The sequence below is a fragment of the Panicum virgatum genome, chromosome 6K (genome assembly GCF_016808335.1).
Source record: "Panicum virgatum strain AP13 chromosome 6K, P.virgatum_v5, whole genome shotgun sequence".
Taxonomy (NCBI): Eukaryota; Viridiplantae; Streptophyta; class Magnoliopsida; order Poales; family Poaceae; genus Panicum; species Panicum virgatum.
In genome coordinates, this window is record NC_053141.1 from 1,666,817 (window position 1) to 1,691,966 (window position 25,150).

Genomic DNA, 25,150 nt, shown 5'->3' on the forward strand with positions numbered 1-25,150 from the left:
GTCATAATTTTAGCAGAACTGCAAAAGTAGAAAGAACATACTAAACTCAGGGTCAGTAAATGGGCCAAAATCCAGTAGTTAAAGATGGATCGTCTACCCAAGAAATGCTGACAATGGATATCTAAACGGAACAAATACACCAATGCTTGCAACATAAACGGGCAGTTCTTATCATCAGGCAAGAACATGACATTCTAGTTTGCTTCCAAGTATTTGAATAACAATATGAATCATAATCATCCACTAGGCTAGAAGAAACTGCAATTTCAGAAATGGACATCATAACTTCCGTCCCCAAAACCAAGGGCCACTTTGCATAGGCTAAATGGTTTTGAATGCGGCACACAACTTTTTTATTTGTCTGGGATCAATTGCTAGTTGTAACTACTAGCTGCAAACTAATCATTCAAGGAAACGTGTCTTAAAAAAGATCGGGTTAATGTTTACACTAGAGCAAGCATAAGGATTGTAGAGTGCTAAGGATAAACATCACTCACGATAGAGTAAAGTACATTCTCCAGTTGATTTCCACAACCAATATGCACCTTATTGGAAAAAACTAGGAAGCAAAAACTACAAATTCCACAGAAGATCACTGTTTTGTCAAGCTGGTATGCTCACATATGCATCATTAATGTGGTTCAGCTCTTCTGACCTGTCACAGAAGGAAAAAAATTGGAGGGTTAGAATAGAACAAATAAGGACTCTCCAATGCTGTAGAAGAAAACCAAAAGCAAAAGGTGCAAGCAGACAGCCTATTGCAACGAAACTGCATATGTAAGTACCATCATGCTGAAACTAATACAGCTCCGTCCTACACTTTCAAGTATTTTAATTTTAACAGTTGTAATTGACAATCGTGTATTGTAAGGCCAAAACCAGAATCACTAGGTAAAATGTTCTACAAAAGCTAACAGAAACCTGCAAAACAAAAGTAATAAAATAGTGCAGTTGATTGACTTTGATCAGTTGTGAGTAATCTCAAGCTGAAAATTACAACTACATACATACACTTTAATATTCTAAATTCGCATGCATATTGTAGTCGCAAGTCATAGAAATTATGTATGCAGTATAGTGAGCACAAGACTTGTTAGTTGGAACTAGATACTGAGCAGGGACCGGACTGGCAGGGGCCATGGGCCCATGGCCCACTCATGATCCATTTGTTTCTATTGAGACCCTTTAGAATGAGAAGAAATTAAGTAAATTGGTATATGAACTAACTTATCTGGCCCACCTGATCCTATCCTATTCCTAGAATCCTAGCTCCGTCACTGATCCTGAGGTTATTTATCCAACAATTTGCACTGCGCAAAGCGTTCTTTGGTATTTGAATGTCATGCTTTCTTAGTGCCTCACAGAATTTGCATATCCATCTTCCTCTGCAAATGTTTCTCTTGACCAGAAGACTGGCTCTGGTACTCATGAGAAAACTAGAGGTAAATGATGAATACATGGAGCCAGCATTGTTTAACTTACAAAAACAATGTTAACTAGTCTAAAATACACCGACATAAACATAAAGCAGCTGAACTGGAAGTGGAAAATGTGCATTTAGCTAGGTTAATAAGATGTATAAGAACGAACCTATGGCTGAACTGTTTTGGTTTCATGAGCTAACTTGAAAAACCCTCTATGATAAATCAGATATCTCCAGAGGCACTTGTGAGTTAGGTGTTGCTTTCCATCTCAAATGCATAGAAAAGTGGGTTCCCTCCCAACCATTTACATTATGACATGAACATAAAGCAGTTCTATTAATATTATACTAACCTAAAATTTTGTAGGCCTCAGAAAAAGAATTAAGAAATTTCTCTAAAATGAGCAATAAGTTTTTTTTCCAGAAAGTAATCGTTGTATTTAGTTGGGACAAAGTGGGGGATGAACACAACGTAATTCTATAGACTTAGCAGTGCTAACTCACAACTGCAACTTTTACATAGACAAAACCAGAACTACCATTTATAATTTGCAATGTCCTGCAGAAGCTAATGAAAAATTCCAAAGTAGCTTAATACATAAGCAGACTGATCACGGTTGGTCAAGTACAAATAAACATGCATTGCTCACACTAAGACTGACACAACCACATACACTATTTCAACGTCATAACTCGCTAGGGCGGTACGCATGCCACAATCGCAAAACTGACTTAATAAACAATAGCATTGATCAAGTACAATGAACCATCTGACATCTGTTAATCAGGCTGAAACTAACACAACTAAAGCTGGTACAACAACACTGTAATTAGCTCGGGCAATATACATACCACGACTGCAAATTAGGACTCAGCACAAGTATAAGCACGCGATGAACAGGAATTGTATCATGATATGAAGCAAGGGGGGCAGGACGGCACAAGGAACAGACCTGAAACCTTGTCCTCCCACCAGTAGATGAACCTGAGGTTGGCCCCCTGCTTGTCCATCTTGTAGAGCTGGTACCAGTGCTCCGCCACCTCGGATCCCAGCACGGCGCCGGTGATCGCCCCGAACCCGGTCGCCAGCACGACGCCTGCAGGCAATCACAATCAGAGACCAAAAAAATAATAAAAAAAGAAATCGTCGATCAGCAGCAGCAACGAAACAGAGGTCTCGATCGATCTGGATTCTGGAAACCCCCGCAGCCACCGCGGCGAAAGCATTTACCCCCCATCGTACCGTGCGGCGCCTTGGAGTACTTGAACGCGACGCCGCCGAGGTGGGCGGCGCCGGCGAGGGCCCCGGCGAGCGCGAACTTCCTCGACTCCCGCAGGGCCTTGAGCTGCAGGAACCGCATCGAATCTGTAGTCAGAGGGAGAGGCGAGGATGGAGAGGGGTCTAGGGGAGCGAGCGGATCGGATCGCCGACCTGGGGGCCGTAGACCGGGTCGGAGGCGATGAACTCCTCGACGTCGGCGTCGGACCACTTGGGGAGGGGCTCGGCGCGGCCGTAGACCTTCTTGAAATAGTCGAGGAAGGCGAAGTTGCGCGCCCAGTGCTGCTTGAGGCCCTCGAAGTGCTCCCCGATCCCCATCGCCGCGCCGCCGCTGGCCCGCTGATCCCCTGGATTCCTTTCGACGGCGGGGAGGTGGTGTGGCGGCTCTCTCCCCGGCTGCCGGTTGGTGTGGATTCCACAATGGGATGGATCCAGGGAGAGAAAGAGGAGACGACGATGACAAATGGGCTTGCATTCCCTCAAAAAAAAAAAAATGGTCTTACGTGGGCCGGGCTCGATTGGTAGATGTGATTTCGTCCACTCTGCTCCACCAAATTTCTATATATGATTCCCCCGGCTCCGTGAGCTCTGGGGATGGCCACAATAAAAATTTCACTGTCCATTCGATTTGTAATTGACGGTGACGATCAGTTCTCACCGTGCCAACTGTAGCACCGTCTACCTCGTCGAAGCATTCACACTGAAGCAGCAGCTGCTCATCGTTTTTCCCCTTCCTTCACACTATGTTCACACTTGCTCTGGTATTTGCAGCGGTAGCGTGAAGTCCTAAAGTGAACAATTCATCTCGGGTTTCACTCCAGTGACCTTTCAAGTCTGTCGCGCGGGGCGGGGCCGCCGGCCCGTGTCCACAGCCGCCCTTCCTCCCCCACATCCCCAGGGGCGGGCCCATCATGTATTCATGGGTATTCAGCTGCTGAATACCCAAAATTTGTGAAAAAAAATTCATATATAGTATACAATACGTGTATGTATCCACGCTCAGCCGCGCGCCGGCCCGCGACAGCCCGAAAACCCCCGCTCGCCTCCTCCCCATCCATTCCGCACCGGCCCAGCAGGCCTGCTTGCCCCTCCACAGCTCAGCACTCGGCAACTTCATAGCCTGAGTCCTTTCCCCATACCGGCCCATTCCCTATCTGCATATCCGCTTTTGCTCCCGTGCTCTGCTCCCGACCAAACGCCGCTGCTAGCACCTAGCAGAGTTATGTATGATGATAGTTAAAAATTTGAGAAGCCCAGCAAAATTAGATGCTAGTTAAAGAAGGAAAGATTTCTTGATATGATATTATTTACAAACTTCTCAAATTAGTGATGCTTTTCTTGTTGCAACTACCGGTGTTGAGAGGATCTTTTCTATAATGAACTTTGTCAAATACAAGCTAAGAAGTAAGATGGGCAGAAATTTTTGAATGGTTGCTTGGTCACATTTATTGAAAGAGAATTCTTCTTGCGAGCTAAGTTAAACTGTAGACTGAAATTTATAAGCTTTCTTATCATTTTGCTGTTTTGTCCTCTATTTATTTTACATGTTACAACTTGAATATTTTGATCATTTAGTACATCTATTATCTACGTGTCAAACAATTTCAAGTTATGTTATGATAAATACTATGATTTTGATACTTAATTATATGCTATATCTCAAATCCTGGACCTGCGCCTGCACCTCCCGGCGGCCGCGGCCCTCCTCTCCCGCGCTGGCAAGCAGGGACGGCCTCCGAGCAGCGCGCGGCTGGCGAGGAACGGATCGAGGCGCGGGGGCCCCTGCTCGAGCACGTCGGCCTCCCCTGTTTGCGGCGCACGAGGGCCATGGCCACGGCGACGCGCGCATGGCCCGGAGCGGCCGCGGTGCGACCACGGCGGGGCGGCCGCGGCGGCCTGGGGGACCGCCGCCCACCTCGCGCCCTGCGCTGGTGCTCCTCCACCCCCTCCCTCGCCGGCGCTCCTCCACCCCTCCCATCGCCGGCGCCCATTCTCCCCCTCCCTCGCTCGATCACAGGCCGGCGGCGGGCCTCGCAGCGGCACAGTGGAGCAGGGGCCCCGCCCCCGACGAGATCCAGCCCAGGCCGGCGGCCATGGCGCGGCGGCACCCCGCCGGCTGGATCCACGCGGGTCCAGGCGTGCGGGCGGCCTCCTCCCTCCGTGCGGCCTCGACAGCCCCTTCCCCTCTCATCCCTTCCCCAGACCTCCCACTGCCGCCGCCCGCCCCCTTCCCCGCACCGCTGCCGCCGTCCACGCCCTCCCCCCACCGCCTTCCGCGCGGCTCGCTGCCGGTAGCCCCGCCGCTTCCACCGGCCACCTCAGCCTGCCGTCCCTGCCCTCCACACCTTGACGCGCCACGGGACAACCCCGCCAGCAGCACCACCGCTGGCCGACCCTCCATCCGAGGCGCCGTGAGCTGGTCCCTCCATCCCCGCCGCCGCCCAGAGCCCTGATCTGCTGCGCGAGCGCGGTGAACTTCCCGCTGCCTTGACGCGGCTCTCGGTGCGAGGCGGAGCGGGGCAATCGGTCGTGGCACGGAGGCCGCGGCGCAAAACGGCGCTCGGAGATACGGCGCACGGCGGCCGCGTCGAGAGCGCCGATAGGAGATGCAGCGCACGGTCGGCCTGCAGCCGCCGGCAAGCAGAAGGCCTGGAGTTGTCCACGGCGGCGCGACGCCTAGGGGTACACGCGGGCAGAGGTTTTGGATGCGGCGTCGGCCGCCGAGGAGCCGCGCGGGGCCGCAGCGATTCGATGCTTGGCCGCGTCCTGGTGCAGCGATGGCTTCCACCATGCGCGGGTTCAGGCAAGAACGGCGCTACGTCTCTCGGCTCCTTCACGATGCTCGGACCGCCTCGTGGACAAAGGGTAAATTTTTTTGCCGCCCCTCCCTTCACTGTGCGCGCATCGCCCTTCTGCCTCCCACGTCCGCCTCGCCCCCAAGACTCTGGCGCTATCCAGAGCACCGCCTCACCCTTCCTGCAACCCTCCTCTTTGCCGGATTTCTTAGTGCGTCGCTCCTCCCAACTCTATTCTCCCCGTCGTGCCTCCCCTCCCAGCCGTCGTCATGGACTCTCCTCTGGTGCAGCTACGTGTTGCCGTGCAGTACTAAAATGCAGTCACGGCAATGCTGCAGGTGCCTATTTTTTCATAGATTGGACATCTGCTAGGACAGCAACCATGGCGTAGGAAAGGTGTTCGATCTATTGCCTCTTTGGCTGTGCATATATTGGTGTGCTCTTTCATGTGCAATATTAACTTGCTCTTTTTTGCAGGGTTGGTTCAATCATTATTAGATGATATTCCAGCGATTACTCAATATATATGATTGTAGAGAGTAATGACAATCTCTGCTTAAAGATAATGTGCTCCATCGACCTTTGATATCATATAGCATGTTACTTTATATACTTCAATAAATATCCATTATATGGTTGCAATGGTTGTATTTGTTTATTTATTTACCTTTGGTCAGATTGAGGTTTGGAACTATCACTTTGCTTATTTCATATGTCTACTGAATTAACCTGGCTTTGAAGCCTGATGTCCCTCTATATTTTGAATTTAATAGTTTTGCTTTTTATTCCAAGTTTGGATGCTATTTTTTCATAAGCTTATTAAATATTAGTTGGTGAGATGCTCTATTATCACAAGTGTCTTCCCATTTTGTAAATATGTTCCCTTTTGGATTTTAACTTTTAGTTTCTCAACTAAACACTGAAAACAATATCTGCACTCTTCACAAAATTTGATTGCAGGAACAGGGTAGAATTGAAGCTCTTTCTATGCTTCCAATAGCTTGACTGCATCTTATCTGGTGTCTTTTTTCTCGAACCATCTTATCTGGTGCTAATTCAACAGAAGTCATGTCTGCAAGTGAGTGAAAATACCTTTAGTGTTTTTGCAATTTACCTCCATATATATTATCTGCCAAATTGTTTTCCTTCTACAAACATTATATGTAATATATTCTTATAGCATATAATGTACCTTTGCTTTTCCTTTCTTCCCTTGGTTTATGAACTGTTCCTTCTATACATGAAAATTTCAATATTTCTTTCTTTCCTTGGTTTATGAAGTATTCTTTCCATCCATATTCCACTTTTACAGCTCTCATTTATCAAAAGCAAAAGTTCATTCCAAATATATATGCACTCATTCACTGTACAAAATTACACATCTACACTTACCTTGTGTATTATCTTGGAGGAAGCCAATTCAGTATTGCATCCTATATGACAAAACACTTCCTATTAACAATGCAGATGTCGGCTTCCTGTCAGAGTTTTATTAGTCAAGATAGCAAGGAAATAAAATAAGATTACAGAAACAAATGTTTATTATTACCTTTTGCTTTAGTAATATTAATTTCTATATCACTTTTGTCCATTATTGTTCTCCCTGTTTGCACCCATTTTTTCTAGGGCGTTTATTTCTGAATACACTCTGATTAAGTTAATAGAAATATGTTAGTGCTAAAAAAAATCATAAACAGTGGATGTGTGGATTTGGTGCGACTTTGATCTCCCCTTAATGCATCAAGGTTTGCCTCGAAACAAAAGGAAATTGTCATCAAAGTAGTTATTATTAATACCCATTCATCATATATTCTACCTAGAACCATACATATCAATATTTTAACCAGGACAAAATTTTTGTTGATATATTTTGATATATCTATCATACAAATTCTCTATGGTATGAACCAATCGAGGTTCTTGCATATATGTTTAACACTGTTTTTTGAAAAGATATGTATAGATGTTGTTAATCAGCACCCTCTTAGACATATATGGTCTCCTTTGTATTTGCATAATGCTGTTTGTTCATAGCATATATGTTTCTCTAACTTTGTGTCAAAGCTGCCTTGAAATATATTTAATACTATATTTGATAATGCATATTGTTTCCAAGATTTTGTCAGAGGCAGTTAGACTGCATAGAATGTTGACAAGGATGCGGCTCCTCTCTTCCAGAAAGGTGTCAGATTGTATGATGGCTTTGCCAAGCAGTCGGTCAGTTATAAGAAGCTCCTGTTCAGAATTACAGAGCAAGGAGGATATAATTGGTTTCACATTAGAAAATATCAGCTCCATGAAGATATAAGTTCTACAGATATAAATCCTCCATACAAAATTATTCACTTATGTATTTGTTTTTATTTGTGTGTGTGATTAACATATCAACATACATCATTCTTCTATTATAATCTATCGAAAACATGCAAGAACCAGTTTGAATTTGTATCTAAAACCAAGTAGATCCTTTATTTAAAAAACAAGTAGATCCATATAAAATCATTTTTAATAACTATTTTACTTTTGACTATTTGTAAACAGTTGTGTATATGCGCGAATGAACTTTAACTCCGAGAAAACCATAATAATTACCTCTAAAAACTTTTAACTCCGATCTTCCTGTTTCCATTTTCCCCGTCGGATCTTATAAAAGATATATACCATTTTTACATTCTCCTATGCTTCAACGATAATTGTCTCTAATATTACAAAGAAAAGATGCACGCGCAACGCTCGCACAATCCACTAGTTTCTATATAACAAAGGAGCTGAGTTTCGAGCAAGACCACGACATCCACGTCAGTCCAAATTGTCTTGGCCGTTCGATTTGCTATCTACGATGCCCACAACCCTGCCCGCTCCAGCTTTGCTTTGTTTTCGAGGTTTTCTTTTCACGCTGCCTTCTCAATTTTTGTCAGGACCGATTCCATTTGTGTCAGGTCCACTGTGTCACCCGCGACGAGCCCGTCTTTCTCATCCTGTTTCTTGGTTTCACACTGACTCCTGCCTCAACGAGTGCCGACCATCGCGGGAAAAATTCCACGGCGTCACCACTATCCCCACCCACACACACTGCTGTCGCCCGCCCCCTCCACCCCGTGTCGCCAACGCCGCTCCTTCGGCCCGCGCTGCCGCTGCCCTCCGTGCGGCGAGGCGGAGCTCGGCCACGGTTCCTGGCGCGCGGTGGGCGGAGGCCGGCCTCCACGGCGGGCTGATCTCGGCCTCGACCAGTCCCTCCCCGGCCCTTGGACCTTGCTCCTGGCGGCACGGCAGGAGGAAGAGCCCGGCGGCGGCAGCGGCCGAATCCGCGGCCCTTCTCCTTCCGTCGCGTCGTGCTCCTCCGATCGCGGCTCCTGCTCCGACTGGCCCTCTCCAGTGGCGGATCGGGAGCTCGGGCTTCGCGGCCTCCCTCGTCGGCGCTCAAGCTCGGCTGGCCTCGACCTCCGCGGCGGCGATGACGAGCTCCACCAGCCTCCCTCCTCACTCTTTCCTCCTCTGTCCTCCTCCCTTCAGCCGGCGGTTCCCGCTGGGCGTCAGGGCGTGCCTCCCTGACGCGCCCCGACCGCACGTCCTCGCCCACCTCCTCCCGACGAGGTGAAGCGGCAACGGCGGGACTCCACGAGGCCGGCGGCAGCGGTCTACTCCGTGGCCGGGGCGCTCCGTCCTTCCTATCTTCCTGCACTGCCGCGTCCTCCTCGTCCACCCCCACCTCCACGCGAACAGTCCACCCCCACCTCCCTCTCTCTCTGCCATGGCGCGTGGCCCCTCCGGCGAGGGCGGGCCGGATCCGCGTCGCCCCTGCTCCCGCCGGCCAGGGCGGCGTGGCCGCGGCAGGGCGGCCCGCGAGCCGCACGGCGGAGCGGCCTCAGCGGGGCGACCTGCTCACGGCGCGGTGGGCCTCGATGCCCACTCCTGGTCCCTTCTCCCATGGCTCCCTCCTCGAGCTCGACCGGGGGTGGAGGAGGCCCGCCTACGCCGGCGCCTCTCCTCCCTCCCCTACAACAGAGGCGGCGGCGAGCAGGACCATGGGAAGGAGGAGCAGGGGCGGCCGGCGAGCAGGCCCGGCGGCGGATCCGAGCTCGGCTGCGGCGGATCTGCGCGAAATCGAGCTCAGCCTCCCCTTCCTCTACCTCTCCGGCGGCCGTCACCTCGCGGATCCGACCTCGAGCTCCCTCCTCCCTTCGCGACGCGCGGATCCGATCCTGCTCCGCCGCTCGCTGCCCGCGCCTTGGTGCGCCGCCGTAAAAATGTCGGCCGTGTATCTTCCTCACCTGCAGAGCGGGACGCGGCAGGGCTGGCCCTGCTCCGGCCGGTCACAGACGGAGGCGTGGAGGCGGAAGAGCTGCAGGAGGCGCCTGCACCGCGCGCACCCGCCTGGCGTGGCCTTGCGCGCGTAGGCAGCGAAGTGCCACATTAGCAGTCGCAGGCCGTCTTCCATCGCGGACATGGTCGTCGTCGTCCTCGACGGAGCAGCAGAGGTCCTCCTCCTGCTAAGCTCCGTTTCATCCTCCTTGCTGCGGTTGTTGGATCTACACAATGTTTTCATGGTTTGCTTGTGCAACATGTGCTTCGGCAATGGAGGATGCAGGCCCCTTTGGGAGGGCTTTGGGGTGCTCCAGCTCCACTACTGTAGCACACTGTGCTGCTACTGTAGCACCCCGGAGCCGGCGCCGGTGAAGCTACGTTTTGGCAGCTTCACCGGCTCCACCTCTTTTGTAGTTCATTTTGGACTTCGATTTTCGTTTCGGCTTCTTGCTACAGTATAGAACAGTGGTACTACAGTAGTATTCCATGTAGCATGAAGCCGGAGCCGGCGGGCGCGCGGAGCCCTCCCAAAGGGGGCCGAAGAACACAGAGGGATAGGGAGGAGGGTGATGAGACCTTTAAAGCACCGGAGATTACAACCCTGAAATTCTGCAAGATGGAAGAGTGACGGTGTGTCAGTGTTACCAACGCACCCAATCTAGCTGCAATAGTAACATAGCTAGCAACAAACTTGGTAATAGTAACACTGAACTGATGGGTGCTTGGAAAAAGCAAGCTATGTTGCCATAAGCCACTCTCCGATTTTAATGCACGACTAAAAACATCATATCCAAGGTATTTTGCTTCAAAAATAATATTAATATTTGACTTAGAAACATTGTCTAAGATAAGGCAATCAACATGAATGTGTCTTTTTTTTCATCAAATAGGAGTTCCAGTTAGCTAAATCTATCATGCTTAATTGGTCGTTACTGTAGAGGCAAACTATCGAACACCTCCCAAAGGGGGCCTAACCTGTCACCTTGTCCCTGCAGGTGAAGCCATATGTTCGATAGTTGCGTCAGGCAACACTGACCAATTAACCATGCCCAGATTTGTGTACAGCGAAGAATAAAAGTAACCGCACATGCCCTGACAAGGTAAAGATTCTAGCTGAAATATGAATCTTATTTATAGATCAATAAAGTTATGACAAGCTAAAGGTTCCTTGAACATGCTCCTGCGCCAGTGTTATGTCGTGTTTAGCAAACTACAAATTTGCATTTACGAATGGACAACAATTCTTTATCCTTTGGTCTTTGATAACCATGTTCCCGATTTTGTGTAATTAAGGATAAAAATCAACTACATATGCAGATGATAAGGAGACCTACTTGCTGAAAATAAGAAGACACATTTAGGCTACTTGAATTGCCTAAGGTAATGATTCTATATCATAAAAGAATCTTATTTTCCAAGCAATAAATTCAAAAAATCAAAAGTAACTTGGATATGCTTCTATGCCTGGGTTCTTCATCTTTCAGATGGTGTATTTTCATTTTGTAAAGCTGCATTTTGATTTCCTCTTTGCCAGGGTCCCTACTTTATTGGTTTCTTCTTTAATCATGCAGCTTTTGCCATGGGAAAGCAAATTTGATTTGTTTACAACTTTACTACTGTATTCGAGTGTGAGGCTTCTTATGGTTGGCTGGGTTCTATTCTGCATATTGATAGCATTATGTCTACAAGACTAGCTATTGAGAATGACTCTTACCGGCGATTGAAATCAGACTGCATTTTCAGTTTGATGGGGTGTCATCAAATCCAGATAATTTAGTAGTTGTCATAGGTAAGTAGCATCTTTACCTTCCTCTAATTACTTTTTACCTTCTGTTTGTCCTGTAGTACAACATTTATGACACTTCACCTTCACAGTTTGCCAATCAGATTTTATTTTCCCTTCCTTTATATCAAATATTTGTTTCTAATTTAATGTGTTCTTTAGAACTGGAATAGATCCTACATATCATGACTTCAGGTCCGTTCTGCTGATGCCACTACTTCCTCTGTTCTCCATCCAGTAGTCACTAGGATTTAATGTTTGCAATGTAAAACTTTGAGGATTCCAATAAATGAGTGTCGTACAATGAGACTTATGCCAGAAGCAGGTAAACCTACTTAGTTAAAAAAATGGTTACAAGCTAATTCCATTGTCTGTCACTTGAGGATGGTGAGAGCAAGTCTTTACTTGCCATTGAAATTTTCGAAAAGCTTCATACTGAAACTCCAACTGAATATATGACCATTGCTTTTTACTATTTGCCACATCGTTTTGTTTCGTTGTCATCTCCAGTTGCATATTCCAAATATATCTTCCATGGACTGGATTCTATCTATTTTGATCCCAAGATAAAGTTTGGAAGTGAACATTACCATTACCTTTAACTTGAAATCCACACAGAGTAAACGGTTATCAATTAATTGAATTACGACCGCTCCACATAATGCATTTATATTGTTTGAAAGGATTGCGTAGTGTATTGATATATTTTCCAGTTTTTTTGCCCTCTCATAAATAGGAGCAATTCAGATGAGAGCTAAACAAACTAGATATGTCATTCTGTACTTGGTGTTCTATTAAGTAATTTCTACTATTTTTCTTCTTCCAAAAAGAAAACTGCTCTATTCAAGTTATTCCTTCAAAATATGCTTGGTGCAAATATTAAGAAAACTCCTGCTGGTGGTTCCCACATTTTTAGCTATTTTTAGCCTTGTTGATTAATCCTTCTTTCATTAGCCTTAGTGATAAATGTCGGCCAATTTTCCCATACTTAACTTAATTAGCAATTATATTTTGGGAACATGCAGCACAAGTTCCCATACTTCTTTCACTAACCTTAGATCTGCAGAAGCTCTCACACTGTCACTGGTATGCATCTCTGAATATTGAAGCTTGAAATTCAAAACACCTCATCATTGCTTTATTCTCGATTCCCGCTTGATTAGATTATTAAACTTAGAACAAGCATGTAAGCAATATTGCAATTCTGAAATGACCTTGACGCCATCTGATATCATTGCATATTTGAATTTTAATTCACAAAAATTTAATCTGCTCAAATAAAGGACTACAAACAAAAATTATATGTGCAGATTAGTTGTCAATGAATTTGAGATCGCATCGCTTACTTCAACGACCTATATCAACATACATTCTCGTTTATGTGTAAATTAGTTGTGTTTACCAAGGCACTAAGAACCTCACATTGTTTTGACAATCTGATAGGGAACCAACTTATGAGTGCATAAAACAACCTGTTCTTCAAGAAGCAGAGGACAGCAAGAGCTGCGGACTCCTAATCTGTGTCTTGAATATTTTATCTGCGGACCATCAGCACTAAAGGTACCATTACATTTCCCTTCCCTGCCAAATTTTCTTGTTTGTTATAGTACATATGCAGAACATGTCGAACTTCCGCCACCTCATCGTGCCTAAACTATATATTGGCCACCACTCTTGAAAAATAATTAGGTAGCTGTTATTATAATATTAGTAAGCTCCTCGTGTAATCATTGTAAGGTTACCCTGCATTTTCTTCTATGGTAAAGAAAGCCCTGTGGTGTTTTAGAGAAAATCCATATCAACATAAGGTTTCCTGCAACTCATTCATGTTTAATCTCCTATACATTGTAACATTCATCATGCTTGCTCCTGAAAAACTTGAAGGTATCTCCAACCAATGCAATTTTTTTTCTTGCTGCTACCTTTTGAGTAAACCTTTACATTCTTTTTAAATAAAATTTATTTTGTGCACTAACAGGATAATAGTATTGCTGCCATTTAGGATAGCATTCCTGCTTGAATGCTGTCTGGTCAAGTTATGCCTACTCCTTGGAAGATTCCATAGAAACTAACGAAGCAAGGAATCCTTTGAACATTTCAAGATATCTTCCTTTGATGGTACCTCGCTACCAACAGAAAAAATAAGATGCTTCATTCTTTTTGATACCACCTAAACTAGCACTTTGCCCTTTAATAACTCATTTCCTGCAGGATGGGATGATCTTGCAGTACCAACCATATCTAGAAGTGATTTGCGAGCTTGAAGTGTAACCAATATTGCTTTTGGTGTGCCGTGGTCATGCTGGATATAACCTTATTCATGCCTCTAGCTTCTCGGAACTCCTATATGTACCATTATTCCATATTGTACCTGCTGTTATTGTTACCTGTGGGATTCATATCGTTGCTAGCTAATGAGCTGATGAACCTTTCGTCGGTTGTCCTAAATCTTTAAACCTCCATATTAGCTCCGACATTTGCGGTTTAAAGTCCTTACTTTTCAACTTCTCATCAACAATGGTTGCCATTGAATCACAGCACTTTTCATGCAAACAATTGTGCTCTCGACCATCAATAAACGAAACAAGAGAAGAGTGCAAAAAAATGATACGCGAAAGGTAGGAACGCGAAAGGTAGGATCGTGCGCAATAGCGCGCGCCCTGCACTAGTGGTCTTACGGGGTGTTTGGGCCTGCTCCACCAAATTTAGCTCCACTCAATAAAACAATATACAAACACCACAACCAGCTCCACTAAACTCCACTCCACCAAAAACTGACTCTACTTCAACTTTTATTGGAGCTTCTCAAGAGGTGCTCCACCAATTATTGGAGCTGGTGAAGTTAGAAAAAATTACCCACCACTATGCTATCCCATTAGTTACACAGAAAAAACGGTTCACAGTCTACTCTAGCGCTGACCCCGCGACCCATTCTCCTCCCCGACACATCCCCTCGCCCCTTGACACCCTCGCGCCACTTTCCCCTCCCGAACCCTAGCGCCGCCGCTAGGTTCTCCCTGTGCGCCGCAGGTTGGACCGGCACCGCCGCCGACAAAATGGTGGGGAGAGGAGATCCTCCTCCAAGCGCTAGTGCTGAGCTGCCCAACCTCATTGCTGAAGCCCACGCCGCCCAGCTCCAATACATTGCCTCTCGTCTTGCTGCCGGCCATGGATCCGACCTCCGATCGGGCAGCGACAACAGAGGATCTGCAACAGCCAGGGGATGCGGGCGAGGCCTGAGAGGCGGCGCTGGCCAAGGCGATTGGACGCTGCTGGAATCTTATTGTGGTCATCCAAGAAAAAAAATAAAAAATGAAGATTGCGAGTGTTGGAAAGAGGAAAAAAGAAAAAAAAAGAGTGTCGTGGAGGAGGCCCAAGCGCTGCACCATGTGGACGAGTCATCCACGCAACAGGCCTAAGAAGTGGAGTAGGCCGAAACGCTGCAGCAGGTCCAAGCGGTGGAGCAGGCCCATGCAAGGAGGTGGAGTACTGGAGTTAGAGAATACCCAAACAGAATGGACTACAAGTGGTGGAGTGAAGTGGAGTTGGTGGAGTGCAGTTAGTAGAGTGGAGTGACTGTTTTGACTTTTGAGAGTGGAGTGCTGCCAAACAGACCCTACATCCTCTCTTCCCGTTCAAAAAAAGGTCTTCATCCTCTGTCCATTTCTTCCGCCCACAACTTTGATTTATCGTTTGAGAGAATTTGATCACTTGATGCAAGCTATGGAAACGTCGTCTAACAAGCCAAGTCACAATCCGCGTTCATCGTGATCAAGTATGTGCCTGCTCATAGCATCTTTCGTGTTTGAGAGAGAGAGTGTGTGGAGCCAGAAGTTAGTCACGCAGGCATGTGGGTGGCACGTGGACGTCGATGCAGCAGTTACGATTTTTCCCCTCCCGGTCCCTATCTCTCAAAAAGCCGCATGAAATTTTGTCCAGCAATTTGAACCCACCGCCTCCTCCCTCCTCTCAACCTCGCCCGCCTCCCCTTCCCTCTCTTCCCCTCTCCTTCTCAATTTGATTCCCCACTCCAGAATCCACTTAATTCCTAGCAGCGAAATTCCCCACCACCGCCACCTCCCAAAGATGGAGGAGCATACCGCGACCATCAAGTTGACCTCCTTCTGCAAGGCTGTCAACAAGATCCTCACCGCCGCCAGCAGCCCACTCAAGGCTAGTGTCTCCTCCGTCTGCGTGGACGAGGCTCCCACCTTGCTCCATCTCATCTCTGTTGAGTCGTCCCTAGCGTGTGAGAACGAGCGACAGTTGCAGCGGGTAGTCATCACGACCGACCTAATCACCATTCTCAGCTTCGCTCTCCTCCTCATCCTTGTCGACAACCCCACAGAGGAGCGCGCCTGCGATGAGCTCCGTCGGTACACGTTCCGTATGAAGAACTGCTCCCGCATGGTGGGTGCTTCCTTCCACAAGGACACAAACTGCGTGGCGGACCGCCTTCTCCATTACCTCAATGAGGTGCGCCTCTTCGCACCCCCCCACCCGGTGGAGTGGACATCCGAGGTATGATTGCGACATTCAAGACATCGAAGGCGGAGTTGGACATGAATGAGGAGGAGGAGGAGGGGCAGGACGACAACGACGATGAGGAGGAGGATCGCGGCTGCAGAGGTTGGGCTGGCATGGGTTCAAGATGAAGAAGTCCTTGCAAATGGCCGTGCCCACCGTCCATGTCACCTCCCTCAAGTAGGCGATGGAGGCCGCACTCGAGGTTGGTGGCAATCCGCGCAAGGTCATCATCATGTCTGTCCACCTTTGCCACGCTACAACTCTCAAAGAGCTCCTCCGCTATGGAGAACTCAGGAACAGTTGGAAGCTACTGAACCGCGACCATGTCAAGGCTCTTATGGACGACTGCTTCCTCCACGCCATCTCCACCGGCATCCTCCCAGTCCTTGCTGACGACCCCACTGACGAGCGCCACATCAACTTGCTGCTGTTCTACGCCCAAGGCTCATGCCATGAGGTTGGGGGGGGCTTTGCTCACACAAGCTGAATGGCTTCACGAACAACCTGCTCGACCACGTCCGCGATGCAGAGCTTCACCCTCTCGTGATCGACTCCTGGCTTGTGGCCAAGAGCAATGAGCTTATTGACACAACTGCTACCCTGCGGAGCCGTCAGCTGAACCTATCTTTAGATGATTCTTAGAAGTTCGGTTGTGTGCGTATGGGCTTTCTGCAGATAGTTGTGTAGTGTGCTTAGAACTACAAGTGGGGTGCTGGAGTTGCTGTTTGTTTGATTTTTTTATTCCTCTAGTTCAGGTGGATGGATGGTTTGCTGGCCCCATAGGCCAGTTGATGAATTCTTTTGTAATCATGTTTCAAAGTTATAAGTGTCAACCAAAATGGCGATGCTTGAGTCCATTAATAGCTTACTATACAAATGAATTTGAGTCGACGAAGAGATGTGCTAGCCACAAAGTGCTCGGTTTGTAGTGTTTATATAATGTTGTGTTGGGAGGTGCAAATGAAAAAGGTTACGAAAATTTATTTTTCAACTGCGCAAGTATATGGAGGCTTAGGCTCTAGACGACTAGCTAGAAACATGGTGTTGAACCACAAGTTTGCATCCTCTGTCGCTCTGGTGCAAGGCGTTTTTGCGATATTTGAAATCGATACTGCTCAAGAAGGAAGCCCTGTACTTTTATAGCATGCGGGCATTAGATTCTGCATTCTTGTTGTGATTTAGTAATGTTAAAGATATCTTTTCAATATAGTCATGTTGAGAAATTGGTGCTCCTGAACTGATACCGACTTCCGAGAAGCAATAGCAAATAGTATGATACCACTTCTTTTGTGGACCCTGTACACATACTATACCGAGGATCTAAACCAACGCACCAACACGAATATTCAACTCTATACAAGAGAATGACTCTTTCCAACACGGGAGATCAACTCAACAAGAGAACAACTCTTTATTTACTAAATTTTAGAACACAAAATTCTTATATCATCTACTCTTTATGTGAGCACCCGACCATGACACAACTACACTACATGACTATCATAACACCTCCTACTTGAGATCTCTTATGCCATGATATGGCAATAGGAGAGGGAAGCACATCTATTTATAGGTGCTCACATGTTTTTTGGTGTTGCCATATGATAACTTCCACACTTTTCTTTACAAAATATATATGTAACTCTAGATTTTTTTCATACTTATCCAACTATGCAAAATATCTAATTCTAGAAAATTCTTGTCTTGCTATGAAGCCACGGTATGTAACCATCTTAGCTTAGTTTCATTTAGAATGGATCATTCTTTGCTTTTCTCGGATTAATGCAAAATAGCCAAAATCATCCCTGAACTATGAGGCTCGACTCAATTTAGTCCCTGAACTATTCTAACTGGATCAACTCCATCCTTGAATGTAACGTGGCACGCCACGTAGGCTACTCAGTCACCGCTCAGTCAATTTATCATATATTGTCATTTAATTTATTATTGGAAAAAATACAAAGAATTTGTATATAAATAGATACTCCCTCCGTCCTGAGAAAAATCCAATCCTGCATTTGAAATAAGATCTCACAAAAAGTGCAATCCTAAAAATTTGATATCAGACACCTGTCTAATTAAGTGGTCATATTTCATTTACATGTCAAAACAAACTACATGTGGCTAGCTAACAAATAAGGACATGAGATAGTCTTTTCACATAACCATTAATTTGCATGAAAAATTAGAATTATTCTATTTATGAGAGAGACCAAGGGAGTATATAACATTCAAAATTAGGATCTCGACAAACTCTTGTCGCAGTGTGACTTTTGAACGCCTCGATAGTCTCACTCAAATATAAGAAGGGGACATATTAGGTGCAAACCAACCTTTCCGTACAAACCATGCAAACTTTAATCTAGGCCACTGGATCAACATTCAAGGGGAGCCACAGGGAGAGTGGGAAGGGGGATTTGCAGAAGTGTGATTACCCAATCTAAGGATTTGCAGAAGTGTGATTACCCAATCCAAGAATTTGAAAATGGAGCCCGTACGAGAAAGACAATTTTTTATGAACAGCTTAATTTAAAAAGAAACAAATGTAAAATGTGGAAGGAAAGACGCGAGGGAGACGAGAGGAGGCCGTGACCAGGCCGGCGTAGGGTCACGCGGCAGTGCGTTGGCGCGACGCGATGTGCCGCTCAATAAAAGCTTGCATGGGCCTACGCTATCACGAGGTGTGAACTAGCCCACTCGCCCCTTGTTGGGCCTGCTGGATGAGGGCATATCTATCTGGTCCAGTGTAGAGACCATGTAACCATGTTGACCTAACCAGCTTTCTTCTTGCCCCGCCCACGCCCCCCACCTCCCGGTAAGAAACCAGCGCCGCCACCGTCCATACCCAACTCCACCGTTCCCCCCTCCTCTCGCTGTCTTGCACTACCCCGAACAGGCAGAGGACCAAGGAGAGGGTACTCAAGGAAGGTAGGTTTCCACAATTAGATCTATCAATTTTTGTTTAATTTCTTTCATTTTTTTCCTTGCTGCAATTAGGGCCAGAATGCAATTCTTGCGTGTGGCGTCTTGGTAACCAGCATGGAGCATATGCTTGCAGGGAGGGAGAGAGAGAGAGAGAGAGAGAGAGAGAGAGAGAGAGAGAGAGAGAGAGAGAGAGACGCAGTGCTTAGCCTTGCGCACCGATCACGCCAAATGACAAGTCTATGGACGCGCGTGGCTGCTCGATGGGGACCTCTTGCTGGGCGCTCGTGACCAAGGCGTTATGCTATGCATGTTCTTAATTTGTGTGTTTGTAGTTAGCACAACGACATAGATAAGCGTTGCTATAATCAGTGCCACTCGGCTGGGCGCTCCTCGGGCCAACGACATGCATACTGTTTAATTCACAATCTTATATAGTTCAATAAGCAATCAAGTATATTCATCTCTTTCTCTCAAGCAACTTGGCAATGACCTCAGATAAAGGACTTCCCCTGGACCTAGAGGATGGTGAGCTTGCTGTGTCAGGCGAGGAGGTGGACAAAATCGTCAAATTCACCCCTCATCGCTGACTGATGATGAAAAGGCTGCACTCCTCTCGCTCAAGCAAGGGAGGAGCGAGGAGAGGCCAAAACTTGTTGCTGAGGACATCCTGTGGCTTGGGACTTGTCCTCAACTACTGCCAGGGTATGTCCCGACAATGAAGGCGTGGTTTGATGTTTGGTTCGGGATACCAAAGTGTAACATCCCGAAAATCTAACAAATAAATCACGCGTGGAAAATAATCTTCAAAAATTTTCAATCGTTGAGCTCAGTCCATTCAAAATCGTTCCCTGCCCGATCTCCCGAACTCCCGAAAAACCGGTCCCGACATCCGAATCCATTGCTGTCCCAACTCCCTGTTCGCCCGCGTCCCGCGCGTCACGCCCGACCGGCGCGCGTGCTAGTCCAGTCGCGGTCGCCGCTGTGATTCCCGCCGTCTCTCTCTCTCTCTCTCTCTCTCTCTCTCTCTCTCTCTCTCTCTCTCTTCCATTTTCTTTTCTCCTTTTCTTTTTTTTCTTTCCTCCCTCCTTCTCTCCCTCCCTCCTCCTTCTCCTCTCTGCCGCGCCCTCCCGAGCATTGCTCGGCCCGCACGCGACGCGCGCCGCCCGCTCCACGCCCCTGTGCGCGCGCCCCGCCACCGGCCTGCCCACGCACCGACCCTGCTCCTCGCCCACACGCGCGCGCCCGCGCCCGGCCACCCCACGTGCTCCACGCGCGCACGCGCACGCGCACCACGCGGACGCGCCGCTCGCCGCGCCGCCCGCCGAGCCGCACAGCGCCCCGCCTCGACGCTCACGCCCGTACAGCTCGACGCCGAACTCCACAGCCTGCCACCCCACGTGCCAGCTGCCCGAGACGTCGCGCCGCCGCCGCGAATCGCGCCGCCGACACTCGCAACCGGTCGAGTGCCTTTAATGGCGCCCCGTCGGACGCCACCACCGCCGTGTCCCTCCTCCACTGCCTTACCCCGCCTTTAAATAGGCCTCCCATCACGCTCCCCACCACCGCAAACCCTTCCGCCGCCGCTAGCCCTCCCCCTCGCCTTGCGGCGCCGCCGCCAGGGCCACCTCCGCCCGCCGCCGTCGGCCTTCGTGGCCAGGCCGCCCCGCTCCATTCCATCCCGAGCTAGGTAGGGCACCCGAACCCCCTCACCCCTCTCTCCATTTCCCACCACTTCATGGCCGCCGCCGCGCTCCATAGCGCCGCCGTCACTGCGCTGCCGCCCGCCGGCCTCCGTGGCGCCGCCGCCTCGCCGTGCTCCGACCCAAATCGAGGTGGGGGACGGGATCCCCACGTCGTCCTCCCCCTTTTCCCCTGCTCCCCGTGCCGCCGTGCCCCAGGGCCGCCGGCGCCTTGCTCCCCCTCCTCTGCTTCACGGGAGGAAGGAGGAAGAGGAAGGGCACATTTGCCCGGACCCCCTCCCCTCTCTTCTATTTGTTTAAGAACCCTTCCACCCTTTAGCCTTTTTGTAAATTAAACCATTTCCTTTATTATATTCCAAAATAAATCCTTTCCTCATATAAACATATTTCCAAATAAACCCCTGACCTTTTGCAGAATAACTCGGATGATTTCTAAAATACCAATCAAGCCCCTGCCTTCTCAGAAATAATTACAAATAGGTCCCTGACTCTTTATTTAACCCCTAAACATTTATATAACCTATCATTTCATGAGCCAAATGATCTCCGATCGACCTGAAACTCTACCACGCCAATTCTAACATAGTTTTGGCCATGCCAATAGGAAACCACCCAAAAAATATTACTCCTATATCCATATCTTAATTGTTTCCGAATCGAGCTCAGCGATGAAACTTTCATTTCTTTTCTTGATTGTGTGTTTGTTTGTACGCGTCGTAGATCACGGTGTGAACGAGGGAGAACCCGTCGACGAGCAATACTGCGAACAAGCGAACGAGGATCAGTTCCGCGACCCCAAACCCGAAGGACAGTACCTCGAGCAGGACTTCCCGGAAGGCTTCGAAGACGGCAAGTTCAATCCCGCCCTTTGATGCATGTTTTGTCCTAGTTTTTATAAACACAACCTATTGGCCTATTTTATAAAATTGCATATATTTTGCCTGCAGAAAGAAAGATTGGATAGCCACCCCTTGATTTGTTATAACCATTCCTTGACCACCTAGATTAATGTCTGAATGTGATTTGTTTTTCATTAATCGCTGCTAGAATGCTTAGGATCTTAAACACAATATTACTTGTTTTATAAAAGGAAAATGTGTGAGTGTGTGGGAAGGGAAAAATGTGGAAATTTCGAAAGATAAGTTTAAACAGGATGGATGGCACTTCTGTGTGATTTGCCAAACGGTGTGCTCGTGCCTGTGTGGCAAGGCAAGGAAGGGAGATATCCATCTTGTCACAATTAAGGACCGAGTTGGTGTGTCATCTCACCTAACTCCACTATCGTGCAAACCACTCGACCGTTGTATGGGCAACGGCTTAGCATAAACCCCACTAGTTAGTCTGATAGCCATCAGGAGAGCTGAGAGCAACAGGTGATCAAGGAGAAGGGATTAGCTCTGTGTGACTCATGCCCCGGTTAAAACCTCTGTGATAGGTCAATGACCCCTTGGTGGAGCCCGTGATGGCTAGTCAGGTCTAGCTAAGGTGGGTAATGGCTTTGTTGGGATCTGCACCGACACTACGGTGATCGAGCTGTGGTACCCCGCTTGTGGGTAAAGTTGCACACCTCTGCAAAGTTAAAATCTATTCAAATAGTCGTGCCCACGGTACTGGGCGAGTTACGGTGTGGTCGCATAACTAGTGTTTCTTTTGGGATTGGATGGGTTGGCGTGAGTTGTTTTGGAAAAGTGTACGGCAGTTGTGCCGTGTGCTACGGCGGATGAGGAATACGGTAGCAGGTTAAAACTGGGATCCGGTGTGGGTCAACACTACGTGTTCCTCGGTACAAGAAAAATTTGTTTTGAAAAGTCTTTCCTTTCAAATGAACCCCTGCATAAAAATTAGCTTTCCACAAATCAAACCTTAGCCTTATCCTTGATTTACCCTGTGCATTATATTCTATTTATACCCCCTCCGTGGGTGTGGTTGGACTTGCTGAGTATGTTTGTACTCACCCCATTCTTAATTTTTACAGAGGAAGATCCAGACTTCGTTCCCGAAGACGTTGAGTAGAGGTTCCGTCCTGCACCCAACCTTGCCTGTGGATAGGGTCACCCGCAGGAAGTTCCGTATGGCGCAAGACTCTGATGACCCCCTCTTCGTAGTTAATATCGTTGTGTGGGTATTAGTTGTTATCCTCGCGATAGTGGCGCTTCACTGCCCACTTCCGAGTAGAGTTGTATGGTGATGTACCATCTGATGTAATAAAAGTGTTATCAGCCTCCTGGGACTGATATTGTATCACTTTTAAGTCTTCTCTTATGAGGGGACGCTTCAGGTGGTATCAGCGCTGTAGGTTGGCCGTAGGACGTGACCCCTAGGAGCGAAACCCCTTTTCCAAGCGTTTCCCATTAGGTCCAACCCTGTTTAACCTCACAGACCGTTTTTATGCAAAACGTATTCACCTAATCTTTGTTTTTCAGATGGCTGAGGAAGAATGGACCCAGGGCAATTGCCAAGCTGCACCTGGTTTCCCCAGCCTCTTGATCAATGCCCTGGAAAGCCTTGGCGTTATGGAACGCCCAAGGTACTACAGCAGAGAGTAAGAGCATCATGGTACCCTCCGCTGCAGGGTGATCCTGGTCATTGCCAGAAGTGATCGCTACCCGACATCCAGCCATGGCGAGTGACCGCCACAGGGTTTAGGCACCAGGACACCTATCCCTTGGCCGTCAGGAAGGCGCTCCGTTATCTATGCCGGATTTTTGAAAGACACCTCGCCCCCACACCAATGAGGTTCTTCCCGCCGGCCATCAGAACCCCAGTTTGGGAAGCTCACATGAGAAGTCTAGAACGGCGCCGCCATGAAGAAGACCCCCTGTACCAAGTGGTTACCTACCTAGCCTCTTTGGATCAGCTCTTTGATGAGCAAGCCAACATTCTGAGAGAGCAGACCCATCGAGCCGAGTAAGAAGAGCTCGCGGTAAGGCTGCAATAGATCCGGGCAGCCCAAGCCGAGGCAAGAGCCGCAGCCGCGGTCAGCAGCGAAACGGTTGCTCAGGAGAGCCTCAGGCAAGCCCGAGACCGGCGTATGCAAGAATGGACCAGAAGCGGAATGCCAGTCTCGGCAATTGGGGAAGACCATATTCTACTCGGGACGCCCGTCATAGGATGGGGACCACTCTTGAGAACCCCACAAGCCCCACCCGAGAACCCTGAAAGGTCTACTGCCGCCATTGAAAGAGAGGCTGCTACGCAACCCCAGGAAAACGGAAGCCTAGAGGACGGCGAGCAAGGACTACTCGCACACTCCACCCCAGAAGAAGGCTCGCCCCGCGAGTAGAATGCCCGACGCCACCCTAGTGTTGTACCCTCCCAGCCCCTCTGGCTTAAGTTGTACCCTTAAGTGTGATCCTGTACTGGACGTGTAGTACGTGTTTTAATCTCGTCCCCATGTTGTACCCTCCCTTGCAGTAATAAAGTTGTGTGTGCTTGTTGTTTGTTTGTTTGTGTGCATGTTGGTAGACTGTGTGCTTTTCGGCAGAAGGTAGATTCTGCCTTTTTCAAAAATATGAATTAAGCAACTTAAACATCACATAATCTTAATCTCAAAGACTCTACCCAATCTGTAGATGGCTTCCCAAAGCGGTACGAGGGCCTCCCGCAACCGGACCCTTGCAGCCGCTGATGCAGGAGTACAGCCTAATGGACAGAACCCTCCTCAGGAAGAACAGGAAGTGAGCCAGAACAGAGGAGAAAATCAAGGAGAAGTGCCACTGCCACCACCACCACCCCTCGGGGACCTAGCACAGATAATACACAACCAGACCCTCATACTGGAAACACTGGCCAATGCTCTCGTAAACAAGCGGCCACGAGAGTAGACCATGAACGACAAGCTGACAGCTTTTCTGAGGACCAAGCCGCCCACCTTCGCCGGATCCAGCAACCCCTTGGATGTAGACGACTGGCTGCGGGTGATCCAAACGAAGCTCGAGCCGTTCGAATGCCAGGATCAAGACAAGGTTCTCCTGGCAGCCCACCAACTCACCGGGACTGCCTTGGCCTGGTGGGAGAATTACTGCGCCGCTGCCGAAGATGCTTCCACCATCACTTGGAAGGAATTCGTGAAGGAATTCCGCCGCTATCATATCCCCTCGGCCACCATGAAGCACAAGGCGGATGAGTTCCGCGCACTGCAGCAAGGAAGCATGTCGGTGGAAGAATCCACACATCAGTTCATGGAATTGGCCCGATATGCACCAGAGGAAGTGAACGATGATGAAAAGAAGCAGGACATGTTCAAGAAAGGATTGAACCCAGAACTCCGGACCCTGCTTACCCCTCAGATCTACTCGGATTTCAACACTCTGATGAACAAGGTTATTCTCACAAAGAGGGCCAAAACTAAAGAAAGGAAGGATAACAAGCGCAAGTTTCTGGAAAGCAGGGCCCGCCAACATGACTGCTTCC

At 48.2% G+C, this 25,150-nt stretch overlaps 1 protein-coding gene and 1 long non-coding RNA gene across 12 annotated transcripts; one reads left to right on the plus strand and one right to left on the minus strand.

The window, feature by feature from the left end:
* Positions 1-326: 326 nt before the first annotated feature.
* Positions 327-3,151, minus strand: LOC120711178 (succinate dehydrogenase subunit 6, mitochondrial). Of its 2 annotated transcripts, none has more exons than XM_039996633.1 (4): positions 2,856-3,151; positions 2,667-2,769; positions 2,334-2,520; positions 327-655 (listed from the first exon to the last, which is right to left on the minus strand). In XM_039996633.1, the coding sequence occupies exons 1-4, from the start codon at positions 3,018-3,020 to the stop codon at positions 604-606; spliced, it is 507 nt and encodes a 168-aa protein (XP_039852567.1). In that variant the 5' UTR covers positions 3,021-3,151; the 3' UTR covers positions 327-603. The 2 variants fall into 2 exon arrangements, with proteins under 2 accessions (XP_039852567.1, XP_039852568.1); XM_039996634.1 differs by having other exon boundaries at positions 2,377-2,520; positions 2,856-3,147.
* Positions 3,152-4,396: 1,245 nt separating this feature from the next.
* Positions 4,397-14,077, plus strand: LOC120711179. Of its 10 annotated transcripts, XR_005690200.1 has the most exons (9): positions 5,574-5,893; positions 5,975-6,064; positions 6,458-6,575; positions 7,614-9,975; positions 10,798-10,902; positions 11,120-11,182; positions 11,374-13,145; positions 13,564-13,703; positions 13,797-14,077. It is a non-coding gene; the product is annotated as an uncharacterized LOC120711179 (long non-coding RNA). The 10 variants fall into 10 exon arrangements; XR_005690196.1 differs by lacking the exon at positions 5,574-5,893 and adding an exon at positions 4,397-5,567 and having other exon boundaries at positions 5,975-6,575; XR_005690199.1 differs by lacking the exons at positions 5,574-5,893; positions 5,975-6,064 and adding an exon at positions 4,398-5,567.
* The last annotated feature ends 11,073 nt before the right edge of the window (positions 14,078-25,150 follow it).